Source organism: Triplophysa rosa, linkage group LG16 (genome assembly GCF_024868665.1).
Source record: "Triplophysa rosa linkage group LG16, Trosa_1v2, whole genome shotgun sequence".
Taxonomy (NCBI): domain Eukaryota; kingdom Metazoa; phylum Chordata; class Actinopteri; order Cypriniformes; family Nemacheilidae; genus Triplophysa; species Triplophysa rosa.
Window position 1 is genome coordinate 4,538,078 of NC_079905.1, and position 25,997 is coordinate 4,564,074.

General features: G+C 38.9%; 1 protein-coding gene across 4 annotated transcripts; it reads right to left on the minus strand.

Moving 5' to 3' along the window:
• Window positions 1–533: 533 nt before the first annotated feature.
• Window positions 534–25,864, minus strand: celf3a (cugbp, Elav-like family member 3a). 4 transcript variants are annotated; one of them, XR_008964487.1, is made up of 16 exons: window positions 25,713–25,864; window positions 21,477–21,571; window positions 17,823–18,090; window positions 17,268–17,350; window positions 8,108–8,156; window positions 7,305–7,430; window positions 6,740–6,819; window positions 6,385–6,528; window positions 5,360–5,501; window positions 5,127–5,276; window positions 4,942–5,001; window positions 4,238–4,342; window positions 3,792–3,935; window positions 3,539–3,675; window positions 3,106–3,222; window positions 534–1,696 (listed from the first exon to the last, which is right to left on the minus strand). XR_008964487.1 is itself a non-coding variant. In XM_057354006.1 (15 exons), the coding sequence occupies exons 1-14, from the start codon at window positions 25,846–25,848 to the stop codon at window positions 3,548–3,550; spliced, it is 1,710 nt and encodes a 569-aa protein (XP_057209989.1). In that variant the 5' UTR covers window positions 25,849–25,864; the 3' UTR covers window positions 534–1,696; window positions 3,539–3,547. The 4 variants fall into 4 exon arrangements, 3 of the variants coding, with proteins under 3 accessions (XP_057209989.1, XP_057209991.1, XP_057209990.1); XM_057354006.1 differs by lacking the exon at window positions 3,106–3,222; XM_057354008.1 differs by lacking the exon at window positions 3,106–3,222 and having other exon boundaries at window positions 19,516–21,571; window positions 25,713–25,734.
• Window positions 25,865–25,997: the final 133 nt, after the last annotated feature.

Sequence of the window (25,997 nt, forward strand, 5' to 3'; positions counted from 1 at the left end):
AATGACAGCTCTGATCTAACAAGGCAGTGGATCAAACTTTATGACTTGTCTACAACATTTGACGCCCCCATTCTAGCCGAATATTTTGGGTAAATATTTTAAAGCTTGGCACAACTATTCAGATGGCTCTCGATGACTAAATAGAAGGAAATCATGTTTTTTTGTTGTTTTAGCCCTTTTTTATTTTAAATAAATGATCAAATTAAGCCCCCGTCTAGTTTAATAGGGATTATCGCTAAATTCCAATACCTGAAGTACCGTAATTTATAATGAAAACATTTTATGAAAAATGATGCATTCATTCCATATCTATATTTAATTTATGACGTAGCATAATATATTACAAAAGACTTCTATTGTACAAGCCCTATATCACTGGATATTGTTGAGAATAATGTGAGAAAATATGTTGAAACTCCCTGAGGGAAAATATGCATTTCTTTTGTGACAAATATTCATTTTATTCTGAACATTGTTCAACAGAATTCAATTAAATCATCATCTAATAATCTCACAAAGACACAAAGTATTGTTTAAAATTTTATTCAAATTTTTTTTTTAATTGACAGGTTGTGAAACAACGATTGAAGAAAATAAATAGAATGATTGTTCATTAATGGTAATTCTGTAAATAAAATGTCTAAAAATACATGGATTCATCGGCACACGAGCCAATGATCCTCTATCTTCATAAATAATTTAAAAAATGCCCTCCATCAAGAAATTGATAAATAAATAAAAAAAATAGAAATGAATTTCCCTAAATAATAATAATAATAATTATTAATAATAATAATATCCCAAATGTTTAAATCTTGACCTTCATTTTAAAAGCATGATATTTACAATGAAATACATTTTTATGTTTTAACTTTAACTGTATCCACAATTAAAAAAGAAAAGAAAAACTAAAAAACCTAAAAATAAAAAAGTCTAACTACATCCTTTCTGTGATAAACTATATTCACTTATTTTAGGGAGATTTGCAATATAGGCCCATCATCCTGTATCCTCAATCTTTCATTTCCATACGTATTAAACATGAACTATGTATAACTGGACTCACATTGGAGACCAATAGCAGTTTCTTCACAATTCCCAAAGGACATTTCGTCTCTACCTAACATACCCATGATTCTTTGCTCAGATTACATTGACCCAGTCCCACCCACCCAACCGTTTCGATATGTCTACACATGTTCCCCTTGAAATTCTATGTACACATTTTAGATTGCTGCAAAAGAGACTTTAATAGTCTATAGTTAGCGCATTTTTTTACCCAGAAACAAAAGTTGTGTAGTACTGACATATTTGTGTTGGTTGGTCCCCTTTGTGTGTGCAGGGCGTTGATGTGTGGGCTCCGGGCAGAAAGGTCACGACCCACAAGCACACGGCACAATAGTGTGTGAAGCAGAAGAGCGAGTGGCGTTGCGTCGCTAGCGCTTTAACTAGCATTTACCGGCTGGCTGTGCAGAACATCCAACTTGCGCTAGGAAATTATTGGTCCTATATCGTATACTGTTAAGGTAGTAACTTCATATATTTAACCTGCACCTTGTGCGATAAGTCTGTCTCTGTTAAATGTATATTTTTTATTTAAATAATCTTGGAAGGTTTTTTTATACTGCAGTTTTGCGAAAGTTGTTGGTCCCATAATTTGCAGTGAAGTGACTCAATTTCACATCTCCTTTCTTGCCTGCGAGAGAGAAAGAAAAAGACAATTACAGTTAAGACAACGTTACATAGATCAAAAGACATTCCTACTTACATCACAAAGTTAACAGTGAACTATTTTGTGTTTAGGATGGTTAACATTGTCATTTTATAGGGATAGTTTACCCCAAAATGAAAATTCTGTCATCATTTACTTCTCACCCTCTTGTCACTTCAAACCTGTATGACTTACTTTCTCCTGCAGAACACAAAAGCAGATATTCTGAAGAATGTTGGCAAGCGAAAACCGTTGGTCCCCTTTAACTTGCATTGGTTTTGAGTCCATACAATAGAAGTCAATGGGGACCAACGGTTTTTGGTTACCGACATTCTTCAGAATACCTTCTTTTGTGTTTCGCAGGAGAAAGTAAGTCATACAGGTTTGAAGTGACAAGAGGATGAGTAAATGATGAACAACTTTTGTTTTGGGGTGAATTACCCCTTTAATGTTTACCATTCTATACGTCCATGCACCCTATATTGCGAGTCAGTGAAAAGGTTTTTATGCAAGTGTGTGTTTGTGTGTTAGTGATTGTTTAAAGTAGGGAAACATTTCTGGCAGGCAAACAAATTTCCAACATGCACTATAGGAATTCTGGGCTGTATTGTAATTTTCGTTTTGGAGAAAGAACCTGACTGCGTCTTGTTTAAACCACTGATATGTTTTAGCATGAAAAGTCGAACTGTAGGATTTCCTAAAAGCAAAACCCAGAATTCCTACAGAGGAATGCTGTTCTTTGGTCGGCACAATGCTTCACTTATATCACCATAACAATCACAAACTGTAACCTCAAACCCCGGCAAAGAGGTTTGAGAGATAAAATGAATGAAAATTCCCTACTCGTCTCTCTCTCGCGCGCACGTTCTCAGACATTCGGGTCATTCACGCAAGCACGTACACAAGCTCACTCGTATGCACGAAACAGCATACCCACTAACATAAACTCGCTTGGAATCAAATACAACCACACGGACCCCCCCACCACCCCACCACCCCACATACACAATATCTAGAACACCACCAGACTACATATGGGAGTGTTTTGGTAAGAAATAGAGATCATGATCAAACAAAACACACAGGAGACTGATCAAAAACAAAATCCACCCAAAAGTAGCACATTTAGCTTGTGAATTGCAGTTCAATAGGTTTGATTTACTAATAGGTGCATTACAGTGAATTACAGTGAGTTATTGATCAGTATTTATAAAAAAGAAAACAAAAAGAGAGAGTCACAACGCACCAAACACAGTCCATAGTCACCACGGTAACCCGCCATGCACTCTCAGCATGGAGGATACATGACAAAGGGCCAAAAAATAAAACTGCTAATGGCAACCATCACAGGCAGGAATATCGCCACAGCAACCAACACAGGCCAATCAACTTACAAACCAACGCTGTGGGAGGAAGGGGGAGCTTTATTGGTTGCTAGGCCACCGTAGCCATAGCGACGCTGTCTCCACACCAGCTATGATTGGACGGGGCAGCCTTGGGGTGTGGATGAGCTTGTGTTTGTTTGTTTGATTGTTTGGGGTTTCAGGAGAGTGGAACAATGACACAGCACAAAAACAATAAGCGAAAGTAAAAATTAATGAGTGTTGCTTACACTACTTTTATTTTTAAAGATCTCATGCTCACGAGGTTAACATCAATTCTTTCATTATAAGGTCAGCGGTAACATTTTAAATGGACTAGTTAAAACAGGAAACATTAGATCTGACCACAGGTTAGCAATTCAGCATTGAATGAGAAAGAGATTGTATAAAGAGGCACTTGTTATGTTCCCTTTTTGGTTCATAGACACCCGCTGGTTTCTCTCACCTGTTCTTCTCAATATGGACGGTTAGCGTCTTTAGGCCTCTTGAGCTGAACTTTAAGCCTCTTCATGCCGATCTGAAAGCCGTTCATGGCCTGGATGGCCGCCTGGGCGCTCGCCGGGTTGTCAAAGCTTACGAAACCTGCAAAACGGAGGTGACCGGTGAAGCAGAAAATTTGTTTATCACGTAAGTAGGACGATAAGCGGTCTACGCCATTAAGAAAGAAAGTCCTATTCTCTTTCCTTTGCTATACCTACCAAAGCATTTGCTCTGGTTCGTGGCACGGTCAACAAACACCTTTGCTGAGATGACATTACCGAATGGCAAAAACATCTGGAGCATCTCCGAGTCTGTGAACTCTTGAGGCAGATGATAAATAAAGATATTGCAGCCTTCGGGACCTGGAGGAGAGAAATCACAGGAACAGGAGTGAGATATTCAAAGGGCGAGGCGACAAAACCCAGGGAGGAAATGCAAAGTATGAGACGGCAATGCTTGTAAAAAGTGTTTTGAGTCTTTGAATGGGTGCATCGTACACAAGCTCACAGCATACCCACTAACACAAACTCGCTTGGAATCAAATACAACCACACGGACCCCCCCACCACCCCACATACGTGTGATCTGCAGAACAATGACTATGCAGAAATCCAATAATAGGCGAGGAACCCAAAACAGGATGCTGTTGAAATGACATCATTACCTTCTCGTTGTTGCAACTGCTGTGGCTGCTGGGGTTGCTGGGCAACCAAGGTGGGCTGATGAGGAAACGGCTGACCGATCAATCCGTAAGCAGCGGGATATGTAGCTGTGGGCGGAGTTATGAAGTTGAACATGAGATTATTACAAAGTATTCATTTACAGCATTTTTTAGCAATACATCTTCATAAATTACAAACTGTGTTGTGGCCTTTGTTAAAAACACATTTGATTCTTTTATCATTTAGAAAACAACACTTTTTTTATTCAGAACCAAACAACACTGACCCCCATTGACTTCCATGGCATGAATACAAAAGCACAGGGACATTTCTCAAAATATCTTCTTTTGTGTTCCACAGAAAAAAAAGAGTCATATACACGTTTAAACTTGTGAAGTTTTACTTTTGTGTGAACCATCCCTTTCTATAAGATTTTTCGTAACCAGCATAAATGGCCAGATAAAACTATTTGCATAAGCTGGATTTTGGGCACATTTGTGGTGATTTTGGCAGGTCACCCTGTGTGGTTACACTGGTCACGCTGATCTAGCTGCAATAACAACTTGCGTGTGCCAATAAAACATCAACATCTAATCTAAAACCATCTCAGAATTTACATTGTACCACACTGATTTAAGCAACAGGGTGTTTTGTGCTTCTCAATTCTTTGGAGTTCACGCATTTCAAATGTTGCAGGAGTTCTCACCCGTGTAGTGCTGCATTCCTGTATACGCCTGCTGAAGAGGATCCAATGCAGGGCTCTGAGCTAAAAACCAAAAACAAACAAAACCAATATAATGAAGACAACTGAAAACCCAGAATGGAGTTGAAGCGATCACTCGGAGCAGACAGTGAAAAATACGCTTTTGACCCCTAAAAAAGGTTTCTCACCCTGATATGGATGGAGACCATTGGTGTAGAGGGTTTCAGAGGCAGACTGGCCATTGGGCGGTGCGGGGAGCGGGGTGTAACTGTTGATCGTGATTGGTGGAGGAAGACCAGACACAGGCGTGGCAGTGAGAGTTGGCGGAGTGCTTGTACCTACAGCAGAAATAAAAATCATGAACAAATAGAAAGAAATGAAAAATCCGAAATAGACTCGTATATGGCAGACTTTTATTCACCTGATGAGGGTGTGATTGAGGCGATGGGCGTGGCTATGATGCTGGGATTGAGAGCAGCCAATTGCTGCATCTGCACCGCCGCAACCGTTGCCACGGGAGACAGATATGCCGACTGAGCCACCAATGCCTGCTGCTGGACAAGCTAAAAAAAAAAATGAAATGAAATCGTTGAGCTTTGTACAACCATCACGTAAACTGTTAAAGGGTTGGTTGACCCAAAAGTGAATCCTTTCATCATTTACGCAGCCCTTCTTTCCTCCGCAGAACACAAAAGAAGAAATTTTGAAGAACGTTGATAACCAAACAACATTGGACCCCACTGACTTCCATTGAAGGACAAAAGACAAAACCACTGAAACATTTCTCAAAATATCTTCTTTTGTGTTCCACAGAAGCAGTCATCATATACAGGTTTTGAATGACATGAGGGTAAATAAATGATGAGAGAATGTTCATTTTTGGCTGAACTATCCCTTTAACACAGTTGAACCACATTTATTCTGTGCTGCTGAGGTTGTACTGGGGGTATCAGGTCAAAGTTATTTCAGTTTGACCTTCCTTTGTGTTGTATCGAAAGTAATTCTGCAAGTGTTTCTGGCACCAGATTTAATACAATCTCCTGTTGTAGCTTCAATCCAAATTCAGACCTTTTAACTTAAACTATATATTTTATTAGAATGTGTGACCCCCAGGAGTCCAGCCTGTGACCCCAATCAGACTCGTACCACCCAATTTTGGCCCCCGGCCATAAAACCAAGGGGTGGGCCCCTTACAACACCACACCCCTGAAGACTGCTATTTTCGCTATTGTTCCATTTTTTAAACGTTGAGTCTTGCCAATTATTATAACAGTGTAATATTTGATGTTAATATTATGGATTATCAATATATGCGTGTTCCTCAGTTCCACTATTATCCCCTGTCTGACACCCCACTTTACCAGCTAAGGTACATAAACACAAAACTATCACTAAGTTAGTTCCCGTTGTGTGTGTGTGTATGTTTTGTGTGGTGTTATCGCTCACTGCCTGCGTGTAAGCGTTGTAGGCACCCAGGTGTAGACTCATGGGACTGATGACACCCAGCTGGGAGGCCACCTGCTGCATACGCCTGATTCCTCTCTCCTTCTCTGTATCGGCAAACTTGACCACCAGACTAGAAGAAGCACCCTGGAGGAATCAAGACAATCCTCAAACTTTTATAACGAAAACATCTGGTTTGAATAACAGGGGCTGTAAAATATGTTGTGGGTAAAACAAAGAGGCTGCATTCTTTCAGTAAGTATCAACATACTGAACAATGCTGTATTGTTATGTTATTGTAGATGTGTAGGTGGGAGGAATCTGAATGCGTATGCAAGAAAAAAAGAAACGCACTAACCGGAAGAGTGCGGCTGCCGTGTAGCGCGCTAATCGCCGACTGAGCCTCTGCGTTACTCTGATATTTTACAAATGCACAACCTGCAACACACAACACGTGGTTAGACAAAGCCTGTGCAACGGATATGTACATATTTTATATTGATAGGACAGTGGAGAGTGAGACAGGAAATTATGGGATGAGAGAGAGGGGAACAGGAGCCGGGAAAGGACCACGAGCTAGGACTTGAACCCGGGTCGCCCGAAGTGCTGCTGCACGACATGCCGTGCAACGCATAAATGGTACAGAATATAAACGTCCAATTACATTGGTATAAATGGGCACACTAGCTCCCATGACCTACAAGCATGTGTACATATGGGAGGGTAAAGAGAAGCTGTTAATGATTCACTGCAGCAGGTGCATCTGTTCCATTCACGCTCATACATAATTACCCTGAGCACACACATCCATCACTTCACAAATCACAGCCTGTGCCGAACGGACCGTCATTTATTAGCCACATACACATGCACGAATGAACGGCAAGTGTGCCAAAAGACTGAACTGCTATAACGCTGGGCACCTTTGCTTGCTCCGTCAGGCCCTCTGAGCACCGTGCACTCCTCTATACTCCCTAAAGGTTCGAACATCTTTCTGACATCAGTGTCTGACAGCTGCTTCCCCAACATGCCCACAAACAGCTTCCTGTCTACATACAAAGAGACGGATAATAAGTACACAAAAATAGCAATGTGGGTGTAAGATTATATATCTAAAATGGGATCTTTCAATTCAATGCAGATAATATCTGTCACTTCATGATATTGTGTTAGTAGCGAGGCATTTTGTTGCAGTTACATTTATAGTCACTAGGGGGCCCTAGAGGACTGTCACTCGCTGACCAAAACAATAGCTCTAGTTCTATGTATGAGTGTGCATTTAAGCAGGATTCAGATGAATAACTATTTGCCCCATATTTTACACCATATAGGCCTGTCTTGGCATTTTCATCCGATTCAAGATTATTAAATCAGCCTCTTCTCCTTCTACATAGTTTTCTGTTTATTTGCAGTTCAAATCTATCAGTATCAAATACTAGAGAACATTAAAGATGCTGGAAAGTTTAAACGCATTCAAAATCTTTTTATTAAAGTGTACGAATATCAGCAGTTATGTTAAATTCTTATGTTGTGTGACATTGATCTTGTCATTTCTCCTCTAAAGAACATTTTCTTCATAATGTAAATATGTTCACATTTGAAAAACACAATAAAAAAATTATGTTTATAGCATTATCTTACTGTCATTTATAACTAACTATATATAAAATCAATAGAAGTCTATGTTATGTTTTGGTTTGTGAGTCTAGCGGTTCATATGTAGTACCTCCTCGGCCCTCACTGTCCGCTGGCTTCACTTGAATGGGGCGGTTCATCTGAAACACAGAGCACATCACATGATCAAACGCACTTCATAATCCAGATCTCTCATTTCCTGTGTGTGTTTGAATGTATGTGCGTGATGCACATCTCATGAACTGCCCATCTGTCTCAATATTTCTAGCAATTTCCATTTTTGGAAATTTTGTGCCCCAAATTTTGTGGCCAATGTTTACAGATGGTTAAATTATTTAAAAACAACAACATTCGGTCCCAAGTTAGCTAGTGCAGTGGTTCTCAAACTTTTTCGTTGTAAGGCCCCCTTTGTGCAGAGTGCATCGCTTTGCGGCCCCCCAAATAAAGACGTATAATCTTAAATTTAACATTTTTATTTAAACAAAAACATATTTGGTTATACAATGCTGAAACATCAATTCTTTTGTCTGGTGGTCTTATTTTTCTGATGTTTGATTGCATAAAATCTATGATTAATTTCTATATTTCATAAAATGCCACAAAATCTGTGGCCCCCCTGGATCCATCTCGGGGCCCCCAGTTTGAGAACTACTGAGCTAGTGACAACATAAGCCTAAATGTATGTATTTTTATTGTTCATTTAAATCTTGGCTTTTGGTCGATTATTGCTAGGAAATTCCACAAATAATTTGTGTTACCCACACAAAGTTTACTAAAGGTTGCAGGAATTTAAATACCCTTGAAAAAATGTAATTAAATGAATGAAATATTCTCATATAATATCCGAGTCTGACCGTAGTTGACTCAACAAGGTTAAGGACCTCATTTCATTTGTTGACAAAGCAAGAGTCTTTCAGACCTCTATTGTGGAAATTGCCTCTCGTTTTTAATAGAAAAAAAGTGCACACTGGCCCTACTCCTGTTCCATTTACCTCCCTTTATCTGCTTGCTCTGTTCTCTCCGTGTAGCCTTTGTAACTCCATTTCAGGCCTAATCGCCATCTCTCACTTTCCCTCCCTCGCCCACTTTTATCTCTCATCAAGAATCAGTTTTGTGCTCTCTCTCTCGCACCTAATCCCGCCTCGCTCTCTCATTCTCTCGGGCTCCAGGAAAAGCGCACGCCCACACGGGATTGGTGAAGTGATGGGATTAAACGAGCTCGCCGGCTAATCTGGATTACAGATGCACGGCAGATTAAAATGGTGAGATTCTGTGAAACAGAAGGGAAATAAACAGGCGCTGGGGGAGGGACGGATGATATGAAAGAGAAAAGAAGACTAAAATAGAAATAAACCAAATATAGTTCCAAATATAACTGAGGGAAAGATGAATGCAAATGTTTTGATAGCATTTTGGATACACTACAAGAGATCCCAAATCTTGATTGCTGTGGTTGCTTTTTTTCTTAGTACAAACATTTTTGAACCAGACATAAATTAACCTTTTTTATTTAAATATAACAAAAAACGGTGTTAGTACTGTAATTCATAAGCAATAGTAAAAGGAGTGGATGAGACTCGGATGGAGAGAAGCTGTGAGCTAAATTGGCTAAATCAACATAAAGGCGTTAATTATGCAGCAGGTGACATTTCGGCCCAATCCAGATCGCTTGGTTTCAACCAACCAGGCACGATCGCTCATCTGGGGTCCGTATTGATCCCACGCTCACACAGAGCCATATAAACCATACATAATGACTTTTCACTCTTTCATCGCACGTCAAAAATATATAACATGACTGACGGAGGACGAAAACACAAGGGCATTTATCAGGATGACTAATGAAGCAGGTGTCATTGATTGTTTTGGTGATGCTGCACCCACTATTACGTCTGTTCTGCATCGGTTCCTCTGCTTTCCTGGTTTCAGTCCCTCTGGTCACGACTAATCTCGTCTCAGCTGTACACGAGCATGTTTTGCAGCACGTAAATCAGATTTTCTCAAATTGCTATGTTTATCTCGAGGAAAACACTGAGGTGGAGGGTAAACAAACTTTTTTGACAATGTGGTCTTATGGCATTGAGGGCAGGTGCTCCCGATTAAAGTTTAAGGGTCTGAATGACACGAAGATAAGTAAATGACAACATTTTCGAATAATCACAGAACATAGGAAGGTTCTCCTGTAGCAAAAAGAACATTTGCTTTTAACAACGGTGCCATTTTCGTTTCACTTTCATAAAGGCAACTCGCATAAGACACTCCCCAAAAATACTCCTTTTTGAATATACACATTATCATATAACCTAAAAGACACATTCCTGTTTTATTAAACTGGGCGGCACATGCTACAAATCCACTACAAGGTGCGACAAACTCTGAGTCTGTGAGCAGCTTTATTCACATCTTTCCTGCGCTGTGATGAGTCACGGAGCTTCAAGGATTACAGAAAGGAAAAATAGAGATACCGGCAGAGAACAAAAAAGAAAGGGTAAGGACGGGTACAAAGGGATGAGAAAGAAGTCGTGGCACTTCCACTTCAGATCGGCACAGCAACCAACCCTCGTCACCGTGACAACGGTGAGACGAGCTACTCAGCAGGTAAACAAGGATGCCCTGGACGACGATGGGAGGGGAAGGTGGTGATGGGAGAAGGAAACGAGAGACGGAGACAGGAGGAAAGCAAAGGGGAAACGGATAGAATATGAAAAGTGAAGAGAGAGAGAGAGAGAGAGAGAGAGAGAGATGGACAGATACTGTGGTTAGTAAGAGGATGGTGTAGCTGCGATGGTTGCCAAAGCAACAGGCAGCGAAAATTAATCCTCAGTCTAGGCAAAAGAAACCTGTTGGCTTCCACAAATACAGCCCGTCAATGAAAATCGAACGGTCAGACTAACCCGGACTCTTTAGAAACCACATAAAAACACACAGATCTTTCTACAACGGTGCTGTTTTTCTTCTTTTAAAACCTCGATAGCCATTTATTAAAGCTACTATGATACATTACATTTAAAACATTCATTCATCTAGTTTTGACTTTTTTCAATAGTAGAATGGCTCACACATTCAGAAACTTACGGAAACCAGAACGCGTTGGTGGAACGTATTTATAAAAATATATTTTTCGTTTACACAAAAAATAGACTTAATCAACCTTAATTTAACCCTAGTTCAAGCTATCTTTCAGCAAGCAAATACATCAGAAAATCTACCATCAAACACAAGAGAAATGAGTGAAATGTTTATAATTTCATTATGAACATGAAATTACATGAACATGAAAATATATATACAATATCTTTCCATCATAAGATCACATCTGACCACCGCCTGCTCGAAATCAGCACATCTACTTCCACGATGAGCACACATACTTAATCTCTCCCTTGATCTGAGGCCATGGATTTCAGTGGGATTATGGGATATTAAATCTCTAGATTATTCAATCAGATGACATTTACTCTGCTTCAACCCCTTTATAAAGTGCCTTGAACACATATACAAACAAATCACAATGTTTCCATTTACACGCAGATAACATCTCACATGTACAGTATATGTATAATCACTAGTTTGCAATCACATCAGAGTATTAATAAAGGCTATAACTGATAAGAACTCAAAAATCAGATCACAATTCACTTCGACGTGATGTGCTGTTTTGTTTTTGCTGTGAATGGAAAGAATGACTGTGCGTGTGATTTGTGCTCAAGCAGATCTCTCGTGACTTGTCAACGTGCACGCGGCGGCAGATGTTTAAGTAGGTGTGTATCCACACAAAGACTATTCTCAATCTTGCCTCTGTACCCATCATGCAACGCCGGCCGTTGCATTGAGCCGGTTTCCTAGCAACCCAGCATCCCTCGTCCCAGCCGTCTCCTGGCAACAGGACCTGCGACCGTAATCAACCTGCGCGCCACCCCACCCCCAATATATTCCACTCTCTTTCTTTCCAATCTCGCTTTTTCCCTTCAGTCTATCATTCTGCCATTTTGTAACAAGCACAGAGTTAAAACTGAACAGCACTCCAAAATCGACACGCAAAAACAATTTCCAGAGGTGCGGCCAACGCAAACATATTTCGTTGGATAAGAAGGGTAGTTGGCAAACAACATGGGTATTAAGGGATGGTTCAGCCAAAAATTGCCATCAAAACCTGTATTACTTTCTGTCTTCTGCAGAGCCCAAAATAAGATATTTTGAGAAATGACTCATACCATGAAAGTGTGTCCATACAATGAAAGTCAATGGGGGCCAATGTTGTTTATTATTATTTAAGTCACAGGTTTGCAATGACATGAGGGTGAGTAAATGAAAGCATTTACATTTTTGGGTGAACTCTCTCTTTAACTTTTTTTAATTTGGCACAAAGATTTGTCTTTACGTCAATATAGAGTTATGAATATTTTGAATATATTTCCATTTTCCAGCTTATCTCCATACTCCAGTTGTGTAACAAATACATTTTTTAAAGTTACAAAATATTTCATATATCAACTAATAAATGGTCACAGAAACTGCATGCATGATAATGACATAAGAACCACAAAATGTTCTTTAAATGGATAATTGACAGGCTGCCACCCTGAAATATCACATCATCCACCATTAAACAACACAACACCATCCTGACCTGAAAGACTGAAATCCTCATGAATGAAATAATCAATAAACTCTAATCAATTGGCCTGTTTTAAAGTGCAAGTCACTGGACCAAAAACAGTTAAACAGCTCGCAAAGACTTGAAACTGTCAATGTAAAGAGTAAAGACAGAATGAAAGAAACAGCAGGGAGTCTATACAATATTTATGTTAAAAAAAAACTTCAGGACACTGTAAATTTAAAATTCGATAAGTCCTTACTGCTCGTCAGGAAATCTGCAAATGCTATATTCATCATTTAGTGCGTTTATGGGTTTTTCCTGCGCAACTGTATCGATCCGGGACACATTCAGAAAGAAGACAGATTACCTCTGGCAAACAAGCTCTTGAGATTTGTGATTTGTTCCGGGCAAAACCAACCAATGTAGAGAAAAGGTCTACGATGTTTTGCTGTTCGTGACTTTATCATTACTAGCGTTTGTCTTTGTATTCTGTCTGAACACCGGCACAAACGGACAATGAGTGAAAATCTGAATTTCACAGGAGTCGTACAAGTACAAATATCCTCACAAGCACCAAAAACGTCATTTTATTTCTCAACGGTGTGAAAAAATCCACCGCGCATGCCGGATAGATGTGTGTCAGATTAAGTTCTGCTCTCACGGAGCCTCATCAAAGGCCACACACACACTCGCAAGCAGATGTCTGTCTTTAAACTCGTGGACGTCCGCGCGACCCCCTCCCCCCGCACCACCACCCGAGGCTCATTATGTCAAATTTTCTTTCATTTCCCCCTTCCCCCAATTCCCCCCCCCCCCCCCCCCTCTTTAATTAGACCTACTTTCACCTCTGTCTCTCTTTTGGGCTCTCGAACCCTGTAACCCTTCAATTCATTCGAACAATGGACTCATCCTGTCTGGATGCGAGTATAGACACTGACTCTAAGTCAAATATACTTCATCCAGCGCTTCTGGAAGGAAAACAGGCGAGCGCACATACTCAATTACGCTTTTAAAGCGTCTGATTGGGTTAGACCGATATGATTGGCTCATGTCTCTTTTGTCACGACTGACCAAGTGCAGTAAAACGAGTTTGAGAATCAATGCAGCACTAAGCAAACTTTTTACAGATTTATGCTAAATGCACATCTATTGTATTAGTGAGAGATGAAAATTCTGCCATGAATTACCCCCCAAAAATTTTTGTATAAATGTCTTTGTTGTCTTGAACACTTGAATGATATTTGGAAAAATGTTAGCAACTGACATTTCTGGGACATCACGGACTTCCATAAAAGAAAAAAATATAATGGTAGTCAAAGGTGCCGTAAATTCTTCAAAATATCTCATTTTGTTTTCAACAGAATAAAAATATATAATATCTTTTCCTACTATGGTAGTCAATGATGTCCCAGAAATGTCAGTTGCAAACATTTATCCAAATATCTTTCTGTGTTCATCAGAACCAAGACATTTATACAGATTTGGAACAACTTGAGGGTGAGTAAATGATGACAGAAGTTTCATTTTTAGGTGGAGTATCCCTTTAAGTGTAGTGTACTAGAAACAACTTACATAAATTGGCAATAAAAAGTATCAGTAAAAAGCATGTACTCAACAAAAAAAATGGTACTATTAAATCGTATCTAAACCAGGTTACGCTTAATGAACTACTACTACTACAAAAAAAAAAGAGCACATAAGACAAAACCACAAACAAACATCCAGACGTTCACACAATCCACCCCCATCTCTGAGTAATAACACCTGCCCTCCCCTCCCCCATAACAAAGGCACAACAGACGCTCTTTTAACACATGGGTTCAGACGAACAACTTGTCCCAAACACGATAACGCAAAAATGTGTGCACACACACTTCACCGAGAGCTTATGCAAAGAACTAACTGAATGTACCGCAGTTTCGCTATTATTAACCAATGGGATCGGTTCAAGAGAATGGGGGTTCATTTAAAGCTTCAAATCAAAATAATGATATTAAAAGAAAAAAAGAACATTAAAAATGTACACTTTACAGATACCTTATGCAAAGAACTAACTAAATTTACCAAAGTTTCGCTATTAATAACCAATGGGAATGGTTCGAGAGAATGGGTGGTGGTACAGCAAAAAGTAAATAACGATAAAAGTTTGTCCATTTTGTTTGACATCATAGTGCTTTCTTGTCACGATTCCTGCGCAGAGGCAAGAGTAAGTCAAGCTATTCCTGAAACAGCAAATAGAAGAACTTCACCAACAAAAAAACAAGACTTGATATAAAACACTGCTGATATTTATCTTAATTGAAGTTGCGTGCCATCCAGCTGAGTTATATTCTTCCCATGTTTCTTATATATTCGCCGCTGTTTTGTTTTAAACTTGAATGAGAGCATAAGGAATAAAAGGAATAAAATGTGATCAATGAGCGAATTACTGACTGAGGCAATCTGAGAGGCCGAGAGCGTGTACGTGAATAACGCGCCGGCTTTAAGAGCCCGACTGAAGTGTCTTGGCCGATGCTTGATGCTTTGTTGCGCCCGTGTGATAAACAGAGCTATGCAAACATGTTGGGATGGCAACGCAAGGCAGAGAGCGAGAGATAGGAGATAAAAAGGGGGAGGAGAAGATGGGATGGTCAAGTAGAAAGAGGACCCCGCGTCTCCATTCTCACAATCACTGCGTCCCTCTCACCTGAAATTAAACAGAAGGCCAGGTGCCACTCTAACCATGCCATCTGTTCGGCCCCTCCTCTCTTCCTTTACCTCTCCCTTCAATTCACCGCTCACAATCTTTTATTCATGGTTTCAACGCTGGCGAAATTAGAAACACTTTTTCGTCAAGTACAAACTAATGCAAAGGAAGCGAACGGGCAGACGGCGAGCGTGTGATTTTTATGGCATATCAGACTCGAATCGGTTTAGGTGTCTGAATTGTAAAAGAGAAAACATCGTGTCGTTTTTACATACCTGATGTAAAAAATTGGATTTATAGTTATGTATTGAATTAATTATGTTGCCCCTAAGTTTAAGAAACACAGTTTTCTGCCCCCCTTACAAAGCTAGTTGTGTTAGAAAACTCTTTACATTTTGCTGATAAAGGCACGCCAAATATAAAGTACAATGTGAGGTTTTAAAAACAAAATCAGATTTGGGTGCAGTGTGAACAAAAGCAAAAGAAAACAGGTGAGAACAAAGGTTTTAAAACCAATTTCTCTCTTATCTTATCAGTCTCTCTCCCCCATCCCGGTTACAATTCCTATCTCACCCGCTCACGCTCTCTAAACACACATCACGCAGCGTTGCCAGAGCGATTCGCTATGATTGACAGGCTGGGGGTGGGGCCTGCTCTGAATGGCAGGTGCCATGAGCTGGTAATAATGCCATACAGCTGGGTGTCTGTGTGTAAAGAAAGAGAGTGGCAGAGAAAGAGGAAGAGAGATTTCTCTTTAGAAGAGGGGGGCTGTTGTTCTTAATAATGTGCTTCGTGTTGTACCTCGAGGGGGGGTCTGAACACCGTCTCACCGGGCTTAGGTGAGGGGGGTGGACGAATGGAAGGATGGAGGGATAGAGAAGGAGGATTTAAAGCTGAGGGAGCCCGCTGATCTGCGCCTGGAGAGGTCGCAAAGGTCAGACTACTGTCATGCTAATAACGGGATTTGTTCTGGAGTTACACACATGCGTATAACGTCTGTCACCATAAGGGAAAAAAACTCAATCTAAACAGATGCTCAGAAAAACCGAAGCAGTCCACGTTAGACCGTTTACTTCAATCACACTTTTATTTAATTTCGCCGGTTATAATACGACTCAATCGGCCTTCGACACGTGACACGTGGAGTCATAAAGCCATATATCCCTTCATTAGCCCGCGTCTGGCAGAGTCTGTTCAGCTGCACCAGAAGCTTCTATTCCCCTCCTCTGATTGGCCGCTTGGTCAACATCACGTCTGTGCCGTTACGACGTTTCTCTCTCACGCATCATGTTGCTTCCGCTTGTGGAAATTAAACCAGCTTAAATAGAATTTGAGCGGAAAACATTCCCCTGGGTTTGCTCGATCTCAATCTAATCAAAAACAATCGCCTATGGTTATATATGGAAGCGCGGTGCGTACAGTTTCCTGGACGTATGTTCCATTTAAGATCTATATGTTTATGTATATTCATCGTTCATATCCTGTACATCTGGCAAATCTGAATAGAAAAAATGATCGAGGGGTTTACAGGTTGGCTGTCTCGGCGCTGTCGCGGCTCTGGCACGGCAGATGGCCTAACAGCTAATCAACGACTTGAGAGAGAGCGACATGATGGCAAATGCCTTCAAGGATTGAGCCCTCCTACACTCCTAATTAAAGTCTGTTCAGTCAACACAGATTTCCACGGATCCTGTTTCCTGAACCACATAATGTGTTGTTTCCATTTTTAGAAATGACATCACGGCTTTTAATCATGTTATAAACCTTTATGATAAAAGCTTTAGCCTATATACAGTCAGCCCTAAATATAGACAACTGCACATGTTTTTAGGGTTAAACGAATCTATTTGTTTTATTAAGCCAGTCTCCGAGTTCACTTTATTAACTCAACTCAACTCAACTTTATTTATATAGCGCTTTTACAATTTTCATTGTTACAAAGCATTGTTAACAGTGACAACTCACCCCCGGCAATGTCTTCTGCTCGTGCAATGCATTCTGGGCCTTCAAGGCTGACTCTCTCGCGCAGTACGTGAGGAACGCACAACCTAGAGAAAGAAGTACATACAATGAGGATTGTAAATATGAAACAATGCAAAATGGTTCACTATGTAACAAACGCAAAGTGAATAAAAAACGTGTTAAAACAGGAGGGGTGGGAATTAACCGCGAGTCTGAAATGGAAAAACATAACACAATTTAAGTCTTCACAGCTGCCTTTTGTATCAACCTATTTGTTTATCTCGGAAGGTGGACTCAAATGCAAACGCAATGAAAAAATAAATCATGAACACACAAAAAAAGTGCAATAAAATGAGTTCCTAGCAATACATTAAAAACAATCTACGTTTGACCTGGTGTCAAAAAAGACATTATAAACAGGATGGCACTAGATGTCTTAACACAGACACTCACTTTTCTCTTAAGACATGGAGAGGAAAACTCATCTAGCACCATTAGTCTACCATCTCCCCTTGAGACTGCCCGTTCAATGGAGCCGCGTCAATCTCGTTTAATTACCTTTGTGCATCCCCGTGTACTTGTCCTTGATCACCGTAAGCTCGTAGATCTTCCCAAACTGCTCGAAGATGGGCTTCAGGTCCTTCTCCTCCAGATTCCGTGGGATCTGGCCAATGAAGAGCTTGATGGCGTCGGCCTCCTTCATTAGGACGGGTGACGGAGCGACAGCTGCGCCCGGTGTTTCAGCACTGGAGAGCGGCTCGGCGGATGAGCGAGAGTCGCGGGGATGAAAACGAGTCCCGTTGTAAAGGCTTGTAACGTGACGGCTCTGAGTACAGAACAGAGAAACGAATGCAATCGATGACAGTTTAAGATAAGTTTGAGGAACTATAGATTTGAAATAAACAGAACAGTTAGCGAGGTTTTATGCGTTAGTTTTGGCAGGAGCTTTTGTACAAAATGACGTACAATGCATTTAGTCTGTATAGTTCAGAGTCAGTATGTGAACCCATGACCTTTACGTTCGCAAACTCACTGCCGTACCAAATTAGCTACAGTAACTCGCGGTTTTGCGTAAAGGAGACGCTTCAAATCCTTGAGGAGAAACATAGGCTACAATAAACATTTCGTAACATCAAAGGAGAATAAAGGCAGCTAACGTTAGTAGATAAATAAATGAAGGCAACAAAACCGATTCAATGGGCAAATAAATGCAAGAGGGTGCAGATAGACTACATTTATTTTGAACGACGAACATTTGATCACAACGTCACATTTTCAAAGTCTTTTACGCGGTTTTTTTAACGTCAATGAAATGCAACATTAACGTTTAAAATCAAGTTTGCACAGACCCTGCGTGTTAAACGGCCTCGATTCTTTTCAAAACAGCATGAGGGAAAACGAGATATTTCATTTGCAAGCGTTGAAAGTCATTAACGAACATGATACAATGCCAAACAGATCAATAGTATCGTTTATGAATGTAGGCTATATTGACATTTTTCATTAGCATTTTAAACTACGTGAATATACTAATGTTCAGCATTATTTTGATGTGAAATGTTTGCTAATTTGACCAAAGTTAACTTACAATAGCTTCAAGCAGCACATAATAGGACGACTGGGATCATTTGGTCTCTATAAAGGAATTTTCAGATAATACCATTTTATAGAAGAACAAAGAAACTTGTATTACAAGCCCTGGCGTTTCAGCACATTAGAAGTGAAGACAATAAAATGAAATGCGTATACATATTGATGGATATGTCCATTGCTTCTTTGTTTAATCCAGACTGGTGGCTCAGTCGTATTGTGGCTCTTTGTCACGACACCAACTGCACATACATACGCACATACATGATCAAGGATGAACGCATGCAACAATCAAGCAATTTATCGCCTTTAAATCAATAAAACCCCATACGTTTGTAAAAATCTTACAAGCTTTCCGCTGTGTGTAAACCCAAAATATACCGTTTACTCCTCTCTCTCCTTTGTTAATCCCAAGGGGATGTTTGTTTATTTGTCTTCTTTCTGTCTGGTTGTAGAATACTGCCAGGCAGAGATAAACAGAGCTCTCGTAAAACAGATATCTTGAAAGCAAACACCAGAACATACAACTAAATCCGTGCATCTGTCACCCTTGAACCGTCATGGTTTTTGTCTCTCTTGCCCTCTCAAATATCTCCTGTTGACTGGAATGAACGCGTGAATCAACACAACTACAAATGGAAAAAAACTGATTTCCACTTACGGATAAATGCACAGGCAGTGAAGACGAACACGTTAACGCTGTAGCCTGTATTCACGGTGTTGACACTCCGTATAACCCGTAGCTTTTGACGTCGAAAGCCGGTGTCCCCCTCCTGTCCATCTCCTGTCCTCCCTCGGGGTGTGGAAAGCGTGATGCTTACTCGACTAAAGGGAGAGTCTGCATTTTCCTCCGATAAAGCATCGCCGCAAAATCATTGGGTGCTGTCAGTGAACAGCTGTCTCTTTCATTGCCACCACAATTGACTGAATCTACTGTCATGTGTTGAGTAATTTATACATGTGTGGTCATTATTACACCGTTTTATAACAAAAGAAACGCTGATAAAAATACCTTTAACATGCTAAACCATGTAACATTTTAAAATACAGTTAAAATGTTGAAAATTCTTACACTTTACATTTTTAAATATGACAAAAATTGATTGGGACGAAAACAAACAGACTTGGCTTACGAAACTGAAATGTATACCGACACAAATAGCGTTAAGAGGTCGTGTCTGCTTTATCTGTGTGTTCGTTATACTCATCTGAATGTAAATGATTGACGGTCCCTGATATCAAGGACGCTAATCCGCCTTTTGTTCTCATCGTGCTCTGACCACGGTGCTGAAACTACATCCAGCCAAATCATGTTTTCTCGCAAATTAACGCCCACATCAACTACGTGATTTTCTCGCTACGAGGTCGAGCATTTTCACCTGCTTTTCCCCACCATCCAACAGTAAACGCACATTAATTTATTTTTTCCTCATTCTTGAAAATAAGAAAAAACTCCTTTGGGAGATTATATATACAGTACACAGATCACATCATAACCCGTGTGGTCCATTTACATCCCCAAGTGCATCTGTCATTATTTCATGATTTGTACATCAGTCTTGCACTGTGTGTAAAATAAGTTTAAGACACTTCTACATGTGTGGGATAGGCAACCATCTGCAAACCCCTAAATCCCCCACTGTTGGGGGTTCACAGTAATCCACACAATCTAAACACTTGCCTTTCTATCAACACTCATAAAAATATACACTCTCTCCTGTGCCCTAAAGCAGAGGCATTTCATCCACGTACACAAGAGTAGAAGCTTACAAGAGCCTCCGATGACTCAACTGGTTAGAAAACAGTTGAATAAACGACGACACCTGCTGGTTATGTAGGCAGTGGCTTTATCCGTGAGCACTGAAATCTCGAGAGTTATATGAAAACAAAATCTAAGTTTGTGCCAGTTATTTTAGGCCATACATTATATTACATTTAAGGGCATAAATACTTTTTTTAAGTCTGAAAATTGTAAGATGACATTTTAGACTATAACATCAGCTGCATCCTGCATTTAAGTACACTGGCAAAAAGGTCACCTATCAATGTACCGTGACCTTTAGTTTGTGCATTTTTCAAGCAATAACCTTAAACCCAACGGTTATATATTATAAGTTGTGCCCCATGTGACTTGACTTTAAAGAGCATTCTAACCTTTGGGCTTTGACTTGACTGTCTGCTCACCTCTGAACCATCTCCAGTAAATATTTGAAATTCTACCCCAAGCCTAAACTCACCCTGGAGACCTATGATCACCCTGCCTTCACCTGTAAAGCACACAGCTCATTAGCACCGGTAGAGGGCGATAGAGATCTAACTTTTACTACATTTCTGGAGAAGGCCTGCAGTGGAAAAAAGCATTTATAGAACAGGGGGTTTCATCATTTGTCTGTTCTTTTGACAGGGGCTATGCATTCATTAATCTCCATTAAAATGTAGCTTTAAGATCATTTAAAATAACTTAAAAGAGAGTTAAATATAGCACCACGCTCTCCCTCTGAAAAGCATCAGTGACATTACAGGTTCTGCTTTGCCGTGACTTGCAGTCTTGGAGTTCTTTCAAATAGACACAGATAAACAAAATGTCTTGAGTGTGCTTTGTGCAACAGCATTATGGTTTACCTTCATTTGTAAGCGGATGGAATACAAGGGCATTGATGTCCCCTTATCCACACTGTTGCTGGGCAGACACAGTCCTTCAAGTCCTTCAACATACACTGGGGATACACAAGATAGTAGACAAAAGGCTTCTTTAAAAATTGAAGGGGAAAAAATGCATTTTTTAACATTGAAAAAAGTTTACTTGTTTAACAATTGAATAAAGAATCTTTCTAGAATCATTGATACTGTATATCTATATATGAAGAGTTTATATCCAAAAAGAGATCATTTTCAACAAATGTATTGTGCATTCCAGTTAATATCAACCAAACTGCAGTTGATTTGTTTTGATTTAAGCCATAATAACTAAAAAAAAATACAGCCAACTAACACCATAACACAACAAAACATGATAAAAACATGATTTTTTAAAAACTTTTCAAAGATTTTTTGGAAATTCTTTTTTTTGGAAATGAACTCTTCATATGTACTTTTATAGGACATAATATATATTTAAAATATAAAATACCTCAATGTAAAGAAATATGCTATTTATTTTAAAACGCAATGAAAAAATAATATAGCACTTATTTAGCTGCCAAATATAAGGTTACTGCAATAAAGAGTTTATTATATTTTGCATGACATGTAGGCCTAGGCCTATTATTTATTATTTAAAGATTCGTCACGCATATACGTGGGCATGCAGTTAATTTTACGTATTGCGTTCAGATCTTATGTGAATATATGAAACGCTTTACATTAGTGGTTCGCAAATATTCTGCTGATAGCCTACCTCGTATAAACTGTACACGCGCGGTAAGTGGGCGTGGCCCGTTCTGCCTCTTAATTAAGTTCTGACGTAAAATAAACAGACGAGATTAAACCTCTGCAACAACAGATTAATAATAAAACTCTGCATCGCTGTTATTAAATGTCATTTTCAGTCTTAAATAGTAAATATGGGATCTATTTATTTTTTCTATTAAATAAACTACTTTGATTCACTTCTGTAATGTAGGCTACATAATGTATGTTTATAGCCTATAGCCTAATAAAACGAGGGCGGGGTCGCTATGAACACACGACGGCAGTTTGTTGGACACAAAAATATCAAACGATTCATCAACATCTGACTATCAGGAAATCTTTGGGGGCATTACCACATGGAGTTTGCAACTTTTCTAACGTCCATCTTTTTATATGAGAAAAGCAACAAATCTGGCGTTTCTAGACTGTAAATAGCCCAACTCAAATGTCATTTAAAATACGGAATAATCTATCCCTTGACAGTTCCCATTGGTAAACACGTGATTAAAGACTGAAAAATGGAATCTATCAGTGGGTTAAATGTTTTTTGTTTGTTTCAGCAAACAGCTGATTTGATTTATACCTCAACATGAAGAAATATCATCTGCAAAAGTTTGATTTAGGTGCGTAATATTTATGTTTTACATTTTATGTTTCCCATTAAAATCTCAACACAAGGAACTGTATTAATATTCATCTTAAAGAATGTTCTTTCTGCACATCTGCACTTGCCTATAACAGACAGTGATGAGGTCACCTGTATGACATCCCTGAGGAGCAGGGTGAACCCTCAGGTAACAAAAGAAATGGCCAGAATGAACTTGCCCAACACTAGATTATTTTCTTTAAATAAAATTTGAACATTGTGCAGAAGAAATGTTATCTTAAAGGCACAGTTCACCCAAATTCATGAAAATTCTGTCATGAATTACTCGACCTCAAGTTGTTCCAACTTAGTTCTTAGTTCTGTTGAACACAAAGATATTTGGAAAACCGTTAGCAGCTGAGATTTCTGCGGCACCATTGACTATCATGAAAAGGGTGGTCAAATGTGCCACAGAACTGTTTGTTTTCCTAAATTATTCAAATTAGAAAATAAATAATACAATAATTATTTCTATGGTAGTCAATAATGCACAGTAGTCAAATAAATCAGTTGCTAACATTCTTCCAAATAAACCAACCAAAGAAATGTATACAGGTCTGGAACAATTTGAGCGGGGAGTAAACATGACAGAATTTTTTTCTATTTTTGGGTGAACTATGCCTTTAACTTGAGTTGCACATTCACTCCCAAGAATGGTCAAATTAATGTGCTATATAGGTTTAATGAGGATTTGGTATGTGGTCCGATTACATTATTCACATTTGTCTTGTAGTTTCTCCCCTTTTTGTGTTTAGCAATGCATTTACTCTGCCTGTTACTACTGTACTTTATTGATCTTTACGTACAAAAACCACATGTACATAACATACTACATGTACATAAAAGGCCTAATCTTATATAAGTGGGCCCTCCACCTCTCAGGCCAATGAGTAGACTACACCAGATAAACATAAGACCCCAGACTTGTTCAGGAAAATTAGTAAATACGGCAAGTCTTGTGAAAACACTTTAATTTTAAACTTCTGATGAAGATAAATCTACTAAACGTTGGGATATGAAGGTATAAGGGTGTATCGTTTTGTTGTTATTGGTCCATTTAAGTTTTTTTAGTTCATTATATGTATTTAAGATTTCTGGTAAGGACTGTAGTAATTTAATCCCCATGTTATTCGTTTATAGAAATACAACTATGTACTTCAAGATCTTTGACAAGTGACTTAAGTTGATTTTAGAAAAATTGTGTTTTATTCAGCTGTAATCAGCTTCATTTTTTGTTTTTAATAATAAGCTATTTGGTGAATTTCGCTTTGTTTTTTCTCAAATAAACGACACGCAGTTAGTTTGAAAAATGTGGTAAACCTGGGTGAATGCCAAAACACTTTCAAAAATATTTAGAAAAATCCCTGGAATGTGTTGTCTTCATGCTCCACGACTTTTTAAACATTTTTGAAATAAAAATCGATCAGTTATGTCAAATGTAACATCAGAAATCAATTGATTATATAATAAAATTTGAATGATTTAAAATACTTTTTGTTGCTCTGTATCATGCATAAACGGATTCACAGTAAATCTATATGCTAGTAATCACAACCTTTGAATGAGATGTTTTGTTTGTTAGTTAATGAGTTAACAATAAAAATCCCCATGAAATTATTAGAATGTGGAATACGCTTGGCCTTATTTGACATGTTTCTTGTCTTTTACAGGTTAATTTTATTTCAGAGAAAGATGGTCACAGCATGATACAACATCTGTGACCTTCACAACTTAAGTGTGACAGCAGCGATCTCTTAGTCTCATTACATCTGACAGATAAAACTGGTGCATATTTGACAGCTGACAAAAACACAGGTAAAACTGTACGAATGTAAAAAACTTTTTTAAAGAATTATGGTCAGGTGATGATTAAACGCAGGGATTGAGACAAAATTCTGCAATAACCAAAAAAAGCAAATAAAAGCGCTCGTCTTTCGACCATATAATAAAAAATGTCAATATATTATTTAATGTTTTGTATTTATTACTATGATTTTATGTACCTTTTTTCTCAATTAATCAAAACTACTATTGAACTGAGAGATCGATGATATTATGTAAATGTCTTAGACTGGTTTTGAAATTTAAACAACTTTGCTCGCACGTCATATAGAGTGAACCTGAATTTTAGCCATTTAACACTGAAATAAAACCTCTGCATATACTAAAATGTGTTTGTATTTTATTAATGTAAATGTGAAAGGTATTCGCGAGACTGAAGAGCAAAAGAAATCAGATGAGATGAAAAGACTCAATGACATCATGGTTGAGACTGTACTCCCCCACTGCGTTTTTTCCAAACAACTTTATTTAAGTCAGTACAGTAAAAGCCTCAGAGAACTGAGAGGCCATGATGTTCTCTTCCTTCTCGTCTTCTGAATCTTCTGCCAATGTAGGCAAAAAATGGCCTCTTCACACCCCAGTGTCTTACCTCAAATGTTAATATTACACTGCTGTTCGCAATTAATGATGAGAATGAAGCTTAACTACCTGCTAGGGGTAAATTTTATTATATCTACAAAACAATAAGTGGTGAATCAAATCTATCAGCTTCTCATAACAATATAGCTCCATCATCAGTAGAACTTAATTTCAAAGGTAAAAAATTATTACATTGACCTCAACTCAATGGTGATCCAATAAATTGTGTACTCTCCGAAAGATGTGCGTGAGATCTGAACACACACATTCTCACAAAGGGAAAGGACATTTTGTAGTAGCATTTACATTCAGCTTTTCATAGAATTAGACACAAAATCTACACAAGTGAAGGATTGAATTAATTGAAATAAAATAACCACCTCTTGTTTTGCCTTTGTCTTCAGGTTCCCTCTCGGATGACTCTTTTCTCAGCTCCAGCCTGACTTTATCTTGCCATATGAATCCTTGAAATAACAGTTCATTTCTTTTCACCATGACCCGTTCACATGGCTTCATGTCGCAGAAGACAGATTTTGGTGATTTGGTTGCTAGATGGCATTTCTCTATTGTGATCTAGTGAGGGTGCTCAACATCATCCCTTTGACATCAACATCCACAGCATCCTTCTTGCACTTGGACTTCTTTATGTTCAGCTCATTTGCGGC

Excerpts from the sequence above, each read along its gene's own strand:
- celf3a (XM_057354006.1), bottom strand. The coding sequence starts at position 25,848 with ATGAAGCCATGTGAACGGGTCATGGTGAAAAGAAATGAACTGTTATTT. Across the intron at positions 5,502-6,384 it reads ACAACGCTTACACGCAGGCA|CTTGTCCAGCAGCAGGCATT; the intron begins GTGAGCGATAAC and ends TTTTTTTTTTAG. Across the intron at positions 4,343-4,941 it reads AGGAATGCAGCACTACACGG|CTACATATCCCGCTGCTTAC; the intron begins GTGAGAACTCCT and ends CTCCGCCCACAG.